The sequence below is a fragment of the Camelina sativa genome, chromosome 6 (genome assembly GCF_030686135.1).
Source record: "Camelina sativa cultivar CO46 ecotype springtype chromosome 6, ASM3068613v1".
Taxonomy (NCBI): Eukaryota; Viridiplantae; Streptophyta; class Magnoliopsida; order Brassicales; family Brassicaceae; genus Camelina; species Camelina sativa.
The window spans coordinates 20,341,826-20,361,821 of NC_141885.1; the positions used below are offsets into that span (position 1 = coordinate 20,341,826).

The window sequence follows — 19,996 nt, forward strand, 5'->3', positions numbered from 1 at the left end:
AGATACATGGTCCTATGGCATTGTTATTAGTACAAGGCAAAACTGTAACACCAATTGGATCTGATTTTTAAGTCAATTAAAGAAGCACATAACTGAGTTTAGTATCAAATCAATATGGTTACAAAAGTATTTGAACAATTTGATTCAACCATAAGCGCAAATATATGTTGTCTACAACATCATTTTGACATGTTTAATATGACACAATCACTCTGTTGAAAAAGGATGCGAATAAAGAGTTTTTGGGGGAACTTATTAATTAGAATCCTTGCGTTTTCTTCCGAGTATTGAAGCTCTCTCTAATCTACGCCCACCTGTTTTCCACTTCTTGAAGGCTGTCGATGACAGGTGAGCTGCTTCGTACACTTTCAAAAGTTCACAGAAACGAAAAAACAAAAGATTGTTAATGTTACAAGCTTTAGTTTTAGGTGGTTAACACTAAATTCAAAACCATGGCAAAACAAGGCTTACAATTTGTTTCTTCTTTTGTTAAAAAGGACAAGTACTTGGAAGCTGTTATATGAGCTGCTGTGTATACTTTTGTCAGTGCCTCCTTGTATCTGATCTTAAACGCAGTCGAGAGCAAGATCCCAAGTGTTCTATCTGTAACCCTGTTTAGACCAAGAACCAGTATTGATTACCACAGCAAAGAGTTTCACTTTAATCCACACAAAGTAATAATCTGGTTTTCATCTACTTCACAAATTAAACAAACTTGATTGATATATTCATCCCTGATTTAACAATTAAATCTTGCTAACAGAGCTATATTTCTCAAGGATTAGACAGCAAACTGACACCATAAAGAAAACCCGAGTTTTGTTCTTGAAACCAAGAGATAGGACAACATCAAAAATGAGGGGGAGGCAAGTGGACAGAGTCATAAAAGGAACTCACAGTGGCTCTAACTTGCATCCGAATTCATAAAAGTATGGACAGCGAGATCTAAGATCGACGTATGCTGCATCAGCCTGAACTTCAAGCCTCGTCCTGCATAAAACATATAAAGCCATGAAAAGACTACAACAGGGCGGAAGAAAACAAACTGCTTAGAGGAGAACCACTAAGAAAAGAAGTAAAAGATAGAATCAAATTGACAAGCTAGTAAAAAATTTCGAAATCGACACACAATCCAAACATGACATAGTTAAGCTATAGAAAGTGATTACTTTTGGTCAAAACAGGCAGGAAGGTTGATGGACACAGCTTGCCTGAGCTGCAACTCATGAGCAAGCCAGAAAGGAACTTCCACTTTGGAACCTTGTTCAGCCTGAAACAAAACAAACAAAATTGTACTAATTAAAAAACATGTAAGAAAGGCAAATATGAAGATATAGCCACAAGCAATGAGAATACTGACACAGTTAGTTTCTGCACTTGGATCAATAGTCACTCCATTTGCTCTTTTATGGAATAAAACTGGTACATACTGCAACAAGGTAGTGACAAATTGAGATCAAGTTCCTAAATTGACAAGAGAGCCACTAGCAAAATCTATATCTATTATTTTGGAGAAGAATGATGAACGAACCTCTTCTTCAACAAGTATGTCGTCAATATCATAGTACTTTGACATCCCCCAAACGCAGGTTCCACACCACAACGCGGTCAAGGCGGCCGATTACGCGGCGAGTAGGCGCTCGGCGGCAAGGAACCGCCGGGATTATGGTAAAATCGGAATTGATTTTTGGAGTTTTGAAGATAGAAATCAATAGATATTTGATGGATCTAGTATATTAAGCAGTAAACAATAACAAAGAACAAATGAAATGATGGAAAGTGAGGGAATAAAAAAATGACGGCAGATTTAGGGTTGCAGATCTCGATTTTCAGAGGTTGAAGACAGGGACAAATTCGTCATTTAGTATTTTATTAAATCGAAATTGTTAAAAAAGGGTAAAATAAGGTTAGTTGGAATCGAACCTGGGTCATGGACAAACAAACTACAGATTAGAACCACTAGACTACACTATAAACTCTTTAAAATTACACATATATAGTATATTATAGTTATTTATCAATAAAAACACTATAGCTACTCCCTGTATAATCCTTGATTAAGTGATTCCGCGCTAGGCGCTCCCTCACCGCCCAACTAACGCCTAGCGATTTTTAAAATATGGAGAAGAACTACGCCGTTGTTGAAGCTTTTTTTATCACTATAACTCCACCGGGTCGGCTTTTTTTATCTATTGGATTGGAACACCGAGTCGATCAATTTTTAAAATCAAGTGAAATTAATTGGTGGGAAATATAAATAGAACGAATTAATTCTAAACAAATTTTAGAAATTATTACTGTAAATGTCAACAATGTTTTTGAGTATCTATTTTTTATGGTAATTAATACTTATAAATTTATAATATATGTAATAAATTGCTTGAGAAAATATGTAATTTAGTTGTTTTTAGAGAATAAAGTATATGATCATTGCTTTAAAAATAGTCTAGGCAGAATTTTCAAAAAAAAAAAATGATAAAGAGAAGAAGTTTAGTATAAGTACAAGTGGTAAGTTATATAATGAAACTGCAGCAAACCAAATAGTATAAGCTGCGGGCTGTTTACAACATTTTCAACAGCCACTTCAGCTTTCTTAATTCTCTCACACTCCCCAAATCACATAAGAAAAAACAATAATAATAGAAATTACAAACTCAAAGTTGTGGAAATTGAACCACTTTGAATGTTTTGATTTCATCGATTCATTTTAGACCCTGAAGTTCTTTCCGACAAAGGTTTGTCCAAACTGCCAGTTCGAAGGAGCGATGTTCCATGAAGTGGAGGTTCTGCGGTCACTGGATGTGACACGGAAGGAAAGTGTCTGACCAACGAGAACATCATTTGACTGCCAGTTTTGTCCCCAGTTCCTAGTCAAACTCATCCAACCAGTCTTTGAACCTTTCACGCTTGCCTTCACGATGTCTCCTGCTCCCGCCACGTTCGTGATCAGCACCAAGTTGAAGTAACGGTGACCGTTGATCGTGAACCTTATCCCTCCACTCTTCTTACATGCCACCCTATACCAAACCCACATTTCACAAACTTAGTAATTTTATTCATTGCAACTTTTTAATATGTTTCTCGATATGTACTTTATAAACCAAACAATGTTATCGAAAAGAGAAAAACTTATTGTAAATCCAAGTTAACCTCCTTTTAGTTGTATATGTGAAGTATACCTGCGGTAAGAGATGGGGACAATGCCGGCACGATAGGCAGCGATCTTGAGAAAAACGGGCATTGCAAGATCGAAGTGAGCACGTGGCGGGTTGCACCAGCCGCCATTGTCGCTAGGTTGGGCTAAGTTTGGAGGACAAAAGTTGGTTGCGGTTACGAAAACGGAAGGACTACCCGGGTGACACCATTTAGGATCATTGACACATTTGACTTCAAAGCATGCCCCGCAGCTTTGGCCACTGTTGAACAACGCTGTGCTTAGCGCTGCCGTGTTTGTTCCGTACCCTTGGCTGTATAAATCTCCGTATCCGCACGCGCCACCTAACACAAAACAAAGAAAACAAAAAATGAATTATAAGAGAAAACAGAGTGCTCTGTTTTTAAAGTATAATGAATGATCAAGTATAGTTTTTGGAATTTGTGTTCGATGATAGTGGACTGACCCATGGTTCCCGAAGCGTCATTGCCGCCGTAGAAAGTGGCGTGAGCCGTTTGCCAAGAGCTGCCAGAGTAAACGCCAGGGATTCCGGCGTCGGTGAGGCTCAGGAAGAGGAAGAGAGGGATTATGGTTAAGAGAATCGATGGATTGATTGCCATTTTGGTTAGTATATGTGATTGAAATGGAGAGAACCGGATCAAGTGATTGTTAGACTTAGACTAGAAGGCTAAGGGAGGGACTTGAGGATGGTGGAAATTACACTTGTGAAGATGGCTATTTATATTGGTGGAGAGAAACTCTAAAGTTAGAGAGAGATAGAGATAGAGTTGGCTGAAATTAGTATTTTCTAGATAAAACTTTATAAAATAGGTGGTGAAAATATAGGTTTATAACCGTTTGCAATTGTAATCTTAATAGTATTGCAATGCAATGAGATCATAGCAGTCTTTTATCCGATTAAAAATTCAGAAATCTATTAATAATGTAATGTGAGACAAACTCCAAAATAAATTAAAATAGATAAATGCATATATTGGCCAACCAAGTACGAAAATAATTATACTACAAATTAATGTCTTATTTATAAAAACCCACTCCTATACAATATATTATAAACTAACAAATAATTAGTTTGGTTTTTAAGCAACGATGATGATAGTGAAACAACGTAATAGAGAAAACATTTGAGTTGACATCATGTAACATGTTGTTGACTTTGCCTTTTTTAGTGTTCATAAAATAATTTCAAAGTTCTGCGAAACAATACGCATGAATGTGCATAATGTATAAAACTCTACGATGATTGAACAAAGGTTTATATTTTCGACACTTTCCATAATTAATACATTGATACTTTAGGTACATACGCCGTACGCAGTACGTCTATACATAGCTAACTTGTGTCAATGTGTCATGCATGATGTTATAAATCGAGTTATATTTTTATAATTTTTTTTACTTTCGTGATAAAATATATAAGATAAATTTCTAAATAATTCCATTATTTTATCATTACAAATGGAAAACAAACTATAGAAGCATGTAAAATAATATATAAATTACACTAGAAGCATATATTATTATTTCTTGAAAAAAACTATATAGAATACAGATGATTATGAATATGTTTATACTCAATTTATTGGGATAGTTTTCATAATATTTTTTAAAAATATATGTGAGAAAATACAAGTGAGAAGTGAAGCATGCATGAGATGGATATTAAAAAAGAGGGAAACAGTTAGGGGCGGTGACGGTGGAAGAGCATTAAGGACATTTGGTGATGACAAGGCATATCTATGCACCAACCAGATTTTGTATATCTGCCACTTCATCCACGCAGCAAAACAAAATATACATACGTGTTATGTTTAACTAATCAAAGTTTATAGCTTCTCGTGGTTATAGATTGTGTATCTTTTTTTGGTAGATATGATAATGTGACATAACTGTAATTCTTAAGTCATCATAGTATTTGTGTTAGTTAAAACTTAATACAATGTTGTAGTAGGCAGGAGTCTAGGATCCGTTTCTACAAAATCGTGTATACGTGTAATTAGTGACGTGTGTATTTATTTTTCCCAAATGCACATGAACGCATACGTACCCCACTTGCATGTGAATTTATCATCTACCTCTACTCTTTCTTTTTTTTTTGTCAATACCTCTACTCTCTTCCGACGATTTCTCGTCTTTTCATTTATTTCTTTCTAATATACACTAAACAATTTTCACTCCTTTCTATATATTATTTTGTTATGAATTGAATAATATAGATGCCAATTCTCAATTTTTCATCTCCAACTAGCTAGCAGGATGAGCTAAAACATTATAATGCAGTGCAAGTCCGTGTCCGTGTGTATTAAATGTTATCACAGTGTATGGAAACTGGAAGTTGCACATTAATGTGAAAAAAGCTTATGCGAACAAACAACATATTCTAAGAAAACATTGCTGACTGCACACTACTGATCCAAAGCCAAAGGACCAGGCCACCAGGGCATGTACGACGTACGATATCGTATTTAAGCATATCGCAATGAAAAAACATTGCGCTTGCACAACTTAAAGGATCCAACCTGACAGTTCGTTATATGAAGCCATATTACATCTTGAAAATATCGATTCATTTCAGTAATTCGCTTGTTATCAACTGATTTTGAGTTAAACTTTGACATGGTATTAGAATTTGGTTATTAATCCAACTATGATATCCAAGTTACATGAAGTTTGTTGTCTGTTCTTAAAATGATATATATAAAGGAATCTTTGATTTACATCAAACATAATACATGCTGTTTCGAATATTTAGAAGCGTACGTACGAAACCTTTCATATATATTGTTTTGAGAAGAAATATAATGATGCGTGTGCTTAATTATTTTAAAATATATGTATACACAGAATATATATGTTTAAATCATGAAATAATGTATATTACCACAAACATGTACCTGCTCGGTAATTACTTAGGCTTCAGATACAAGTAAAAATATAGATTGCTAACTGTGAAGTTAAAATTAAGCAATACATGAAATCATATAAAGGAACATCTGATTACTTATAGCTTAAACATGATGAATTTGTATCTAAATAAATCTTTGATTTCAATAAACTAAGTATGATCAAACATATTCTCGATCTGAATTTAACACTATTAATGCATACTATTGTGTACAACGGTTGAGATTATCAAAAATTTAGACATGGGTAAATGAAAAAATGTCATATATTCTATAAAAAAAAAAAGAAAAAAAAAACAAAGATAAGTTAAGATCACAGATCGAATCGAAGATGTCAATAAGAGAAAATCAAGTTCAAGATATTTAGTATTTCAGTATTGATCAGTCATCAGTGTGATATTTTTTTGTGTGGTCTACTTAACTTTTGGCATAGCTAAACTTTAATTCTGACTGTAATTACACAGATTTCACGAGATGGTTTGCAGTTGCATCTTGAGTTTTTTTTTGTCAGCTTGAGTTTGATAATTACTCTTCTATATATTAACTAAAAATAATAAAATACGTAAAATAGTGTTATATGGTTTCCGCTTCATAAACAACTTTTTTGGTTAATTTTTGAGTATAGTTTTTTTATACAAGTATAACACATTATATAAACAAAACACTTATGTATGTTAATTTTATTTATAAAATAGAATAAAAACTGTATATCCATCAGGATTAGCCGATTAGGCTAAGTAGCAAAACAGTTCGCCACAAAAAAAAAAAAAAAAAAAAAAGCAAAGTAGCAAAACAATCCTTGTCCACGTCAGACAAGACCCGGATAGTTGGATCCGTATTGACAACCCACCCATTGGCTAAAACCCAAAAAAAAAAAGCCCTAAAACCCTTCTGGACTTGTTCCTTCTTCATCGTTCACCGCCGCGTTCTCAGTTTCACTTCCTCTTTTTCAAATTCATCTGTGCTCTCGGTTCTAAAGGGTAAACTCTTCTTCTTCGACTTCTCTTAGGTTAGTTTCGATTTCAGAGTAACCTAGTTGTTTAATTGGGATATATAGTCTATCAAATTTCTGGATTGAGAGTTCGAATTCTATCGACCTAGTTATTAGTTTTGCTTGTGCATCAAAGCTGATACGTAGAAACCCTTTTGCAGTCACAGTAACTGGAGCAGTCCAATGGGTAAGTTGGGGAAGAAAGCTAGGAAATTTGCCAAGAAAAATCTCCAGTCCGTTGAGAAACGAAACAGGAAGCTTAAGCCTTTCTTCAAAAAGAAATTTGCAAAGAGTAAGTTATTATTTTGAGTATCATGGTGGTTTTGCTATATAGTCTTGAAAGCTTTGTTTTTTTTTTTAATTGTACCTTGTTTCTACTTATCGGTGGTTTCTTTTGTAACCAATGTTGTTAACTTTCTATGTTTCAGAAAATGGGCGTCGCGAAGCGGGAGATGAAAAGGAGGTGAAGAAGGTTGAGAAGCAACCTAAGAAGATGTAAGAGTTTTTGTATAGCTGAACAGTACCGCTACTTAAAACAGCTGCTCTGTTTATCTGTTCGACTTTCTTTCACCATGTGATTGTGATTTTTCTTATACGTTTTTAGATGCCCTGAAGAAGATTTTCAGGATATATCAATAGATGCTGTATTCGGAAAGGATGATGATGAAGTTCTCCCCGATGGTGATTCAGATAGTGATGGATATCTGGATGAGGTATTGATCTTAGTTTTTTTAGTCAAAAATTTATCTGTGATGATAGCAAGTTTTCATAGTATTTTCTTATGTTCAGGACTCTCCCGCTGTAGAGGGAGAAGAAGGTGATGAGATGTCGGTGCAGAGCAAAGAGAGTCTGTCAGAGCTTAAAAAACAGAGGAGAAAGCTTGCGAAATCGAGTGAAAAGGTATTATTAAACTGTTGAAAAATGGTAGATTTGTTAGCATACTCTTCTTATTATACGGCAAAGTAATGGTGAGTTTATCTATCATCCCACGCAGTTGGTAGACGGAGCTGACTCAGATATAATGAAGCGCAGAGTACTCTCAGGATCTGTTTTAAGCACTTGTTGTGACTTAGTTGATGAGAAGCAGTCTGTTCAAGCATTAATTAGGTTGTTAAATTGGTATCGAGCTGCATGTTATTATGGGCACGAACCATCCGGAATTGCTAAGCCTGATATAGTCTATGACATAGAAGACAGTGAAACATTTGCAAAGGTTTTGATTTTTATGCTCCAAAAAGCTGATCACACTTTCAGGAGTATTTTGGGATTATCAGACTCCAGTATTAAGGAGAAGATTATGAAGTTGAAGAACAACCCAAAATGGGATAGTTTAAAACCACTGGTCAAATCTTTCTTAAGAAGTACCTTGCATCTTGTTAAGCACGCAGCAGACTCGGAGATAATAGTTTTTGCTGTTACCCAACTTAGAGTTTCTGTCGTGCTTTTTGCTGCATTTCCAGATCTTCTGAAAAAATTGATCAAGGTACGCTTTATATATATATAGCCCAATATATGTTTTATGAAAATTTGCATATATTGGGCTAGACTCATTAGCTTGTAATTTTGTCTAACCTTTTCGCCTATAGAACACTAGCATTTAGATAGACGCATTGACAATTCTTGGTTTACATCCTTAATAGAAGTAGTAGAGTTGAGTAAATTATTTAGGTGCTTTTCTTCTAATTGGCATTTTTCCAATTTTAGATATGATGTAACTTTGTTTTCTGGAAAGTCATATCTAATTGTGTAAATTGGTGCAGATATCTATCCACCTGTGGGTAACTGGTGAAGAGACTCTATCGAAGCAGGCTTTTCTAATCTTGAAAGACATCAGTATGGTTTTTAACTCGGAATGCTTTGATACCTGCTTAATCAATATGTACAAAGCCTATCTACATGACTGCGATGTTCCAACGGCAAATTTAGAACGTCTGCCGTTCCTCAGAGATTCTCTTGTTGAACTATGCTCTCAAGATGTGCAGAAGTCATATACCAAGGCCTCTGTTTCTATTACACAACTTGCCAAGTTATTAAAGATGGCTCTCATTACAAAGAATAAGGTGCTTCTTAGTATTTGCGTACTTTTTCCCTTCTACTTAAAAAGTTTTCTTATTTGTCTTCTTAGCCTCTTTCAATTTTTGTAAGCAGGAAGCTGTTGAGAAGATACATAGTGGGCAGTTCACGAACTGTGTTGATCTCTGGGTAAATTTTATTGCCGCCAACGTTCAGGATTGTGATCTCAAGACTCTGCTTTATACCATAGTTCAGGTTATAAATGGAGTTGCTCAACTAATTATTGGACCACGGTACCTGCTCCTAAGGGTTAAATGTATTCAATGGCTCAATCATCTCTCTCGGACAAGCGGTATATTCATTCCCATTGCATCATTGGTATGGGATATGTTGGAATATAAAACCACAAATGATGGTGAAAAGCAAGAACAGAAGAAGCATGACGCAGTCTCAACCGTAAAGGTTAGAAATTTAGCACCATAAAGGCTCTGTAGTAGAAATTTCTTACATAGTAGATTTCAATGTATATATCATCCCCTGGGTAAGCTAATAGATTCTTTGTTTTGCAGCTGCCCAAGAATTGGTTAAAGTCCCAAAATTTCCAAGAACAGTGCATATTTTCTGTGATTGAAGTGCTTGCTGCCCACTTCGCTCAATGGAGCTTCCACATATCATTTCCAGAACTTGCTACTATTCCCATCATGAGGCTAAAATATTTTTACGAGAAAAGCAATATGGAAGGGTTGAAACGAGTGGTGAAACGCTTTATCGTGCAGGTAAATTCTATACAAATTAAATCTACTGCCATTTGTGGAATATTAAGAATCTTGGCTTAGAATGATTCTTGTTTTTGATTTGAGAATGGCTTTTATTTATATGTTTGTAGGTAGAGTCGAACATTGAGTTTGTGCAAAGGAAGAGAGATGACGCTACTTTCTCTCCAAACGATCAAAAATCCGCAGACTTGTTTATGCAGCATGAAAAGCAAAATACAAATGCTCCTTACACACAATACTATCAAAGCATCATAAACAAAGCTCTTGGGACTAAGAAGAAGAAGAAGTGAGGTAAGTGTGGGAACTAATATACTATGTTTGTGATTTTGTAACACTAGTTCGTTATTCTCAGACATTTGATCAATATTTGTCTTTGTTTGTTTTTTTGCTGCAGTTATTGCATCAACGCAGATTCCCTTGAAACTACTCAGATTTTGTACTCCATTTTTGGCGTTGACGATGTTTATTTATTTATTTTGGGTTTCATGAATTACTTTATGTGTAAAACTTGGTGTAAGAAAAAAGAAAAAAAAAAGGGATTTCTATTCGATTTAGTTGTATTTCTAGTGAAGTACGGCGCTGTGAGCTTTAACGATTCCAAGTTAGTTGAGTATGATGAATCCTTGTGGAGGTTTGCATGAAAGTGAGACTCTAGAGGCATAAAGAACTAAGTCACTACTCACGACGACGATACCTTGTAACAGAGTGTGTTAAGTTTTATTTAGGTTGCGTTTACAAGATAAAAAATTGACCGACTTAATTTTTGATAGAAAAGGACTTTAAAGTTTAAACTCATCAAACTTGTCACATCGTTTCTAATATTTTGGTTAAGAACTTAATAATTATGAGCATTTTTGTTATGCTTTTAGAGATACTTTTACATTGTTGAGAATAATTATTATGACATAACTAACTACCTTAAAACAATGCAGAGTCTGACGAGATTCTTCTGCAAAAATTTAAAGCACGATGGGTTTCCCATCTCACGACGAGATAAGATTTAATTTCTTTTTTCTTTTTACTCTTGTTCTTCTGTTTTGCTGATCCAGTTTGATGTATCAATAAATAAAAAATTCTGATAAAAAGTAAGAACCAATTGGAGGAATAGTAGTCTTGTCTTGTACACTAAATTAGCCCAATCATAAAATTCTATACGTCAATATTTTACTCAAAAAACATGTACTTATTTTACTTGGTCAGGTATACAAAGATGTTTTTCTTGGTCATATTTATGATGTTGTTCATTAAATACTGAACTGCTGAATGTTTATAATTCTGTTATTCATATATTAAACAGTGGATTACTGAACTAAAATCGTCCAAAACGTATTATAATTAACACTCAGCTGTAAGTCAGTAACTCACTTTTATTGTGTCTGTCAATATAAAAAGATCTTGCAAATAAAAATCTTCACAATCATGAGATTGAGAAATCAAATTGAGAAGATTGATTAAAACATCACTGAGTTGGTTCTGCTGGATCAATACATACATAGTTTCGAATGTAAGGAGATTATGATTTATGAGCCCGCATGTTTAGAACTTTCTATAAAAATAAATGTTGGTTTCTGTCTTCATATAAAGAGTGTTGATGTATTTATCTCTTAAACAGTGTGATTAATTTATCATTAATGGCAATATGCTTTGTTTTCTTACGGATGTTTAACTATTAACAATATTATCCAAAGGCAACAATTCATTCTAGTTTTTTTACAAAACATTAATTGTCTCTTACTGTTGGAAGAACATAACAAAACATTCAAGAAGAAAAAATGAAAAAGAACTCTAGCAGAGGTGGAGATGAAAACATCTACTATCTAAACAAGAATCGATGTAAGAAAAATATGGATAACGATGATCAAAGTAATTAGCATGTCATCATATTTATACGTACTTTTGAAAAGTAAACAAATTCCTAAGTAATAAACACAGTCTTATTATAATTTTCGGCTGTTAAGGAAGATGTTGGTATACTGTAATTGTAAAGAGAACAAAAAAAGCTGTAATGGACGTAATAGTTTGTCACTTTATGATGTAATTATCGATTTTGGAGAAGGAGTTGGAGAGGAGGGGAAAAGAGTATACGAGGAGACAGAGAAAGAGGCTGAGATTGCCCAAAAGGGTTTTCCAAATGAAGAAAGCTAATAAGAATAGACTATGTATATATACATATATATTCATTTCAGAGTAATAATTAAAATTAAAATTATAACTCTCACTTTCTCTTTTCTTTTTCCTTGTGTAAAAATTGTCAGCGAAATTTAAGGGCTATCTATACACACCTACGAAGTAGTACCCTTTTACATTTATTAATTTCCACAACCAATCGTTTTATTTGTTCCTTCGTATTGGTTTGAAAGCAATTAATGTGTCACGAGAGACTCCGTGACTCACTTTGTAGAGTCGATCGAGCTTAATTAGATTAATATCATAACCTCTCTCTAGTACTATACAAACATATTTGTCTTAATTTGATTAGTTACTAGTTAGGGTTATGTGTGTTATCCTAAGTTTTTTCTTTTGTTGTCATCGCATATGCATATATAGTCTCCCATCACTTTACATTTTCAAATTTAATGCTACTAGAGATATGTGGGATTAATTAACATGTAAAGACATTTATATAATTAAGACACTTTATTTAGTAAGTACGACAGGTAGATTGAATCATGGTTGCGAAAAAAACTAAAAATCAATTATGAATATACATATACTGATAAGCGCCTAATTTTTGAAAAAATATTCTTGAACTTATGAAATATACGTTCAACAACAATAATACAAAAACTTCGAGACTGAACCGGTTGTAACTCGACCGAAGGGCAAAGGACCGACGTACTATTTCTCCTTTGAAACTATCATATTGTGTCAGTTTTCCATCGATCTTTGCATTTTTACTAGTTCTCCTTCGGACTTATATCCTCCGCCTATTTCCCCCCGAATCCATACTTCTCCGCCTATTTCCCCATCGAACTTAAACTTCTCATCAAATTTCCCATCATTTTGGTTATCACGGTTTACTGTTTTGATTAACCAACCACAAACCTTATTAACCAAATTAAATCCTATTAAACCGGAATACTAACCGATTACAACCCGATTACATAAGTAAACCTAACTTTAACCTAAAAATCAAAAAAAAACCCAAATCAATTTTTCCCTTTTCTCTCTCGACGAACCCTAAGATTTTTTTGTGATTTCTTCTTCTTGATTCTTCTCTCTTGGCGCTTGTGATGGCGTTAATTCCCGTTACTACTCCGCCTATTGGAGTAGATTTCGACGAAGAAGTTGCGGATCGAGATGAATTTCATATGGACAAGTTGGCAACAGATTTTACAGAGACGGAGGAATCGATTCGCCATAATGTGTACCCAGAAAGCGACGATGAGGCTGACGAATGTGTTCGTAGTGATGCTGCGAGAAGGGGGTGTAGAATCGTTCGTGGTGATGGTTCGATGTACAAAGGGCAAAACTTCTACAATGGAATCGCTTTTAAAGAGTGTGTTCTCGACTATGCACTGGCAAGCGGATGTAACCTGAAGCAATACAAGTATGATAGGGATAGAATCAGTTTTAAGTGTGTTGGTGCTAAGGGGAAATGCATGTGGAAAGTGTATGCCGCATCTCTTCACAATGACTCGATGTGGAGGATTACACTCTACACGAACAAGCATATTTGTGTACCTAATGGAGAGTGTGAAATGTTGAAGGTCCCAGTCATATCTAGGTTATTTCTTGAGAAGATTAGAGAAGAACCAGAATATTACATGCCTTTGAAGATGGAGCAGACAATAATGGAGAAGTGGAAGATATCAGTTACTAGGGGTCAATGTCAAGCTGCTAGGAGAAAGGCTTTGGGATGGATAGAGCTGGAATATGACACTCACTTTGAACGGCTCAGAGACTATGGGGCTGAGATATTAGAAGCAAATCAAGGTTATGTTGTAGAGATTGATACGGTAAAGAACGATGCTAGACCATATATAATTGATTTGGTTATCATTTACAACTTTTTCAAAGATTAATAACCAAATAATAACTTTAACTTCATATTACCTTGTTTCCATCTGCATACACACAACGAAAGTACCGTCGATTTGGGTTATGGTCGGATTTGGAAGTTTTGGTCACAACTGCTTCTCCACACCAATATCTCTTAGGTACACCAACAACTCTACCTCTTTCGCGGACATTTGTCGAACAGCTAGAAGATCCAGAGACATTGCTCATGATTTTGAGAGAGAAGGATTTCCTTTTCAATTTCGATTTTTAGGGTTCATAGTAGCAAATTTGGGGGTTATCGAGTTTAAAATAGAAGAAGAAGAAGTCGGGTCGGGTTGAATCTATTATCCGGGTTCTAAATTGATTTTATACCAGTTTGACATGGATTTCTATCGGGTTTAACCCCAAAACTGTGTAAATCCAGTTCGATGGGGAAATAGGCGGAGAAGTATGGATTCGGGGGGAAATAGGCGGAGGATATAAATCCGAAAGAGAACTAGTAAAAAGGCAAATATCGATGGGAAATTGGTACGATATGATAGTTCTAGGAGGAAATAGTATGTTGGTCCGTCGGTATAGTTATATAGAAAACATCGGTGTACACATTATGACATGAAGAGATGGATGTGACAATAAAAAAATAAAAAGGGTCCCGTACGAGGAGGAGGATAGGCTCTTTGGCTCCACTTCTCATGTATCCGTACTCTATGGCATATGCAGCCACGTCAATGTCCCATCTCCTCCTCTATCTTCGTGTATCTTCTTTTTCTATTTTTATTTTTCTCTCTTTCTATTCTTCAACTTGGTACGTCTTAACTTATTATTATACGCACGCACTTACATTTTTTAAAAATCTCTACTATAATGTTTTATGTGGGCAACACTAGGGTTTTGTGTCATACCACATCCTCGTTTCTCACCAATATATTTCTGACAGCATAAGATTTATCGTGTACTAGCTAAGAAATAATCTGGAGTTATGCAATTGTAATTAATAGCTATATATTCTTTTGAGTAGCTGAACTATTAGACGAGTCCATATCTCAGGAATCTTATGTACATTCAATGAAAATTAATTAGCCTATAGGGCTCAACCCACCTATATATCTGGACTTGTTTTTTTTTTTTTGTCAACTGATGTTGTATTGATTGATATATTTACCACCAAGAGCACATACATAGCAAACATCCACGAGATTATAGGGTCACACTTCTACCCTATCTCCTCTCTAATACTACAAAAAACCAAACAGGCCTGTACACAACTGCCCTGTATAACCCACCCTACCAATTTTAAAACTCAAAATTCAATTAGAGACATGTAACCTTTCCTCCACAAACAGACCATTTAACCATGACGGATGGCCTCTCCCAACCAAAAAATGAAGATGAGTTTTCCAAAAAGAATTTTTGGAAAACGTGCAATCATTCGTGACATTCTGAGCTATAAGCAGAGCTCCCCTGTTTGAAGATGAGTTTTCCAAAAAGAATTTCCAGTCTCTAATAGATTTTAGAGACAATCCAACCTCCATTGATATCTAAATGAAGGTGAAGTTGTAGGTTTGGTAATCGCTTTTACCAAAAAATCCTCCTGCAGCGCAGAAACAACTTTGTTTACCGGATAACTTGTCATGCTCTCAATTGCCCACAGCAATCCTCCGAGTTGAGTTTCTTGCTTATCCCTACAGCTGAATATATCTCGACTTGTTATGGTATACTTTTTTTTGGGTCATCATTAGAGAATCACGTAGAGTGTGAATGGTTGCAGTGGTTGGGGCGGACAAATCCATCTGCGGATTAAACCATTTTTTATTTACCATTCATTATGTATAGTCTGCAGTGGTGCGGTCCAAAATAAGCAGAGACAAAACCGCTACGGACCAATTGCAAACTGTTTTTGTTTACAAATAAAGTTAGACCACAGCGGTTCATTGTCCACATTTAAAACAGAGCGGTCTGATCCGCAGACGGATTTGTCCGCCCTAACCGCAATTACCATTCACACCCTTAATATACCATAACACCAAGTCACCAAGCATGATGTTGTACATGTGGACGTTGTAAAAAAGAGAGAGGAAGTCCACTTCTTTTGTCAAAAAGAATTGCTAGAACTTTTTTTTTGTATGACCATAATTTACATTGTAGATAACGGATCAACATTTGGTCATACTTAAAAAGAAAAAATTGATCATATCTCTATACATGATAATTAAGAAAACGTAATTCATATTGTTTCAAGTCCGGTAGTAATTAATAAACCAATATGTCTCTAACCGACTAAGTAATTACATAAATTATTGAATACTTAAAGCAAATTTATTGCATCTGCGTCTGAGCGTCTCTGTAGTCTTTTTTTTTTTTTTTTAATAAAACTTTTTGCAATACAATTCTCCTAATAAATCAGCAAGTTCCAATAAATTGCGTAGGAGGAAGGATCACAAATGAGACGCCGAAATAATAGGTCCTTGCAAGCTTTTAGCACAACAGTAAGCCTAATTACATGGGATCTCAAACGATCCAACAAAATCGATTTGTTTTTAAATGAAGTTAAACATGCACATGATATTTTATGTGTTATAAGAGTGAGAGTGATTTTAAAGGTACTGTTTATAACAGGAGATATCAGATGAAGAACTTATTTATAGTTGATGACTTTTTAAAAATATATGTATGATATGACACAAATTAAAGTTGATGACTATTGCATACTTTGTCGTCTAATGTATTTGCAAGTAGAGTAATCTTTCTTTAATCTATCAATAGGAAACTCTTGAAGTGATTTTTTTTGGATATTGGCTTAAGATAAGTTGGAGGTAAAAAAGCAAGCGCCGCTCGATGAGACCAAATAGCATAGATGATCACTTTTTAGAAAAACTAAAAAGGAACAATAAACATGAAAATGTGAAAACCCACAAAAAGTTTTTCAAAGTCACAAAGTTTTTCAAAGTCACAATAATTTAATATGAAGAAAAAAAGATAAAAGAGAAAGAAGCAGAAACTGTAAGGGGAGGGACCAAAAGCAAGGAAACGTCTGAGGAAACCCTAAACCCTAAATGGTGACGACTGAGACTGAGAGAGAGAGGAAGGGAGCTGTCAAATGTGTCAATTTCCATCGATCCACAAAACTTAATGCTTGTGAACTACGCAAAGCATCTCTCTTCTCTCTTTGTTTTAACACTTTGCTCCATTAATTTACTGTCTTCAATTTCTTTTTTTTTTTTTATATCACTCAGATTTACCTTTTAAATTTATTATAGCCACAGTGAGGGTTAATGAGCTTTGGTATATTTGGTATCTTCGATTACGATGTGTAACTGTTTCCCTAATCTTCCTCTCTCTCTCTCTCTCTAGTATGTCAAGAAAATCTCAACCGTCGATCTCTTTTCTTTCCTCTATTTAAACTCTTTACCCTTTCCTACTTTCTTCACCCTAAAATCTCGTCTCTTCCTTCTTCTTTTTCGTCTTCAGATCTCTTTTAGTCATTAGGGTTATTGTGATGATGAGTTCAGATTCTGAAGTTAGTGGCAGTCATTGTTTGCTATTGCAACATCTTCAAGATTCAGAAATCAGATTCTTTTAAGGGTTCTCCTTTGGAGCCTATATCATTTGATTTGAGAATCTTGATGATGCTGCAGCGGCAATTAAATGACTTATTTCTTTAGGGTTTTTTCTTCTCCATTTTTTTCAAATCCAAAATACATATCAACATGTTTTTATATCCTTCCAATAATGACTTGTGATAAATCCTATAGCAAAAGGTATAGATGCATATGTTTAATTTTTGTTTGATCGTTTAATTAAAGCATATTTGTTTTTATTTTTTATTTTTGATATATTTCTGTGCGTATGAACATTTTGTGGACGAAATTAACGACAATAAATGATGTGGGAAAAAAGGTGGATCGGATGTACTGATGTATGTATATGGTGCTTTCAACTGATGAACTGAACCCTTATGTCTTTTTCCCCTTTTTTTTTGTTATATTCTTTCTCCAATGTATAGATCGTGAACAAAAATTCCGATTAGGTTTTAGGGTTATATTTGTACCGCCAAAGAATATATGACTCTTTCAAAGCTGAGTCATAAATGCAAAGAAAGTGCTTACATATGTCTGTTGTTTTATGTTCGGTTACATCTGGTTATGTCCCTTCTCTTTGTCCGTTGGTTAATCAAAGGACTCATATTCATGTATAATCCAACCCCTCCTCCTTGTTTTGTGTGTCCAGGGTTTTTTATAATATGTGATTAGATCTCTACTTTCGGATCATGCTTCTCTAATGTAGTAGATGATGATGTGATGTGTATGTGACAGGTATAATTATGAGAGTTCTTAACTTTTGATATATACATATCTTTCGAACCTGATTTCCTAGAGAAGATTTTATAACATATGAATCTCATTTCTAAAGGTTAATTAATTAGTGCCAATCGAAACTATGATCTATCCCTTAAGTGTGTGAAATTGTAGTTTAATGTATGAAATGGGCATAATAATTGTGCGAGCAAATAGTATTATACAATAAAGTGGTTTAGTTGTGTACGAGGCTTTTGCAGTTGTTCTCTGCTGCAAAGATTCGATGATATATTATCTAATATTTAAGATCTGCCAGAAATTGGTAAATACTGTGTTGGAACTACAACGTGCATTTAGTTTGGATGGTTAATATTTTCTTGATGGAGGACTCCCTATTTAGTAGACCAAACAAGCTTAAAGTGGGTAGATTTTATTTCAAAGGGCTCTATAGTATCGATCAAAATCTTAATTAAATCAAACTTGCTTCCTAAATGTTGGTCTCATTGATATGTGACATGTTGAAAGTTGAAATGTAACAACACCAACGCTAGCTTTTCGTATGTCCAAAACATATGCATGAATTACATTTGAAGACAAGTGAGGTAGATTTGTGTCATGGATTCTCTTTTTTTTTGTTTTCCAATATTCAAAACACTTGACTTAAGTAGTCAATTTGCAAATATTATTGGTGTAATAATTGGTCTAAGCTATACAATGATACTGGAAATCAAATTCAGACAAGAATCCCGGATTACAGTTAGGTTTGAAAACGTCTTTATGCAGTATTTGCATTTTGCAGATTACTATCAATAAAAGCTTTTGGGAGGTTCTGCTGTAAGTTAGGTCATCCGTGATTCCATATATAGTACTTTAAAATTGTGGGTTGAGTTGTAAACATCATCCGTCGTGATCTCGCAAGCTGTTCTTTGTGTTAAGGGTTAAAAATAAACACTGATGTAACCGACGGACAAACAATTTGATTGGTTACATTTGGAATTTTCCAAGATTTAATTTGATGGTTGGTCGGTCGATTCAAGGTAAACGATTATCAAATGCATCCCCCATTTGTCGTAACGTTGGGCACTTAAGGCATTTTTGTAGTTTTGGGCCTTTAATTTTGGGCCTAAACTGTGGGTGTAAAACGTATGTACATGCACATACTATTTTTCGTAATCCTCCTAGCTCGGTCCGAAGAAATATGGACATTTTTGCAAATCAAAATAAGATTTTGAGTTAATTTCGAACTTCATCTTCGATGCCTTACAAAGTTACAAGTGAAATATTATGAACGCATATTTTTCAAAAAAAAAAAAAGAAAGTGAATGTTAATCTTTATTGTCTGATAGATTCTGATATTTCCGATTACAACTCTTTTATTCTTCTTGAGTAAGCAATTCTTTTTTTTACTCTGGGTATTTTTATGTAAATTTTTAGCTTGTTTTCATATACACTGGTAATAGAACGAGAAATAATAAAAGGGGAAAAAAGAATAGCTAGCTTGGAGACGAAGAGACCATTGTATGAGTTGCATCCAATCATAGGCCAATCTAGTGACCTAGGTTAAACAATGAGATACTCGTATGAATATCAGTGATGGTTATTTAGAAAATACCAGTATATAGTAAGAAATTCGGATTAGTGTTATTGGTGATTGATAATCCTAACCACAATGATTAGAACAAGATTTGGTGCTTGACTAATTTGGATTTTGTTTGATATGTCTCTGCTTTTGCTTTTTATATTCAATGCCACTGTTAAGCGATAATGACTTTTTTTTTCTTTTTTTTTTCTTTTGTGAATTACAAGAATATCACTTATTACTACATTCGGATTCGTTACTA

General features: G+C 34.5%; 3 protein-coding genes across 4 annotated transcripts; 1 reads left to right on the forward strand and 2 right to left on the reverse strand.

Annotated features, from left to right (window-relative positions):
• Positions 1-64: 64 nt before the first annotated feature.
• LOC104791838 (DNA replication complex GINS protein PSF3) lies at positions 65-1,990 on the reverse strand. The gene is made up of 6 exons (XM_010517821.3): positions 1,532-1,990; positions 1,361-1,429; positions 1,170-1,270; positions 898-990; positions 472-611; positions 65-365 (listed from the first exon to the last, which is right to left on the reverse strand). The coding sequence occupies exons 1-6, from the start codon at positions 1,574-1,576 to the stop codon at positions 256-258; spliced, it is 558 nt and encodes a 185-aa protein (XP_010516123.2). The 5' UTR covers positions 1,577-1,990; the 3' UTR covers positions 65-255.
• Positions 1,991-2,456: 466 nt separating this feature from the next.
• Positions 2,457-3,875, reverse strand: EXPA16 (expansin A16). Its single transcript, XM_010517822.3, has 3 exons — positions 3,621-3,875; positions 3,180-3,498; positions 2,457-3,017 (listed from the first exon to the last, which is right to left on the reverse strand). The coding sequence occupies exons 1-3, from the start codon at positions 3,772-3,774 to the stop codon at positions 2,708-2,710; spliced, it is 783 nt and encodes a 260-aa protein (XP_010516124.2). The 5' UTR covers positions 3,775-3,875; the 3' UTR covers positions 2,457-2,707.
• Positions 3,876-6,808: 2,933 nt separating this feature from the next.
• Positions 6,809-10,412, forward strand: RBL (Noc2p family). 2 transcript variants are annotated; one of them, XM_010517823.3, is made up of 11 exons: positions 6,809-7,058; positions 7,231-7,361; positions 7,498-7,564; positions 7,674-7,782; positions 7,859-7,969; positions 8,064-8,552; positions 8,830-9,129; positions 9,218-9,544; positions 9,652-9,858; positions 9,969-10,149; positions 10,253-10,412. In XM_010517823.3, the coding sequence occupies exons 2-10, from the start codon at positions 7,253-7,255 to the stop codon at positions 10,146-10,148; spliced, it is 1,899 nt and encodes a 632-aa protein (XP_010516125.1). In that variant the 5' UTR covers positions 6,809-7,058; positions 7,231-7,252; the 3' UTR covers position 10,149; positions 10,253-10,412. The 2 variants fall into 2 exon arrangements, with proteins under 2 accessions (XP_010516125.1, XP_010516126.1); XM_010517824.3 differs by having other exon boundaries at positions 6,967-7,087.
• Positions 10,413-19,996: the final 9,584 nt, after the last annotated feature.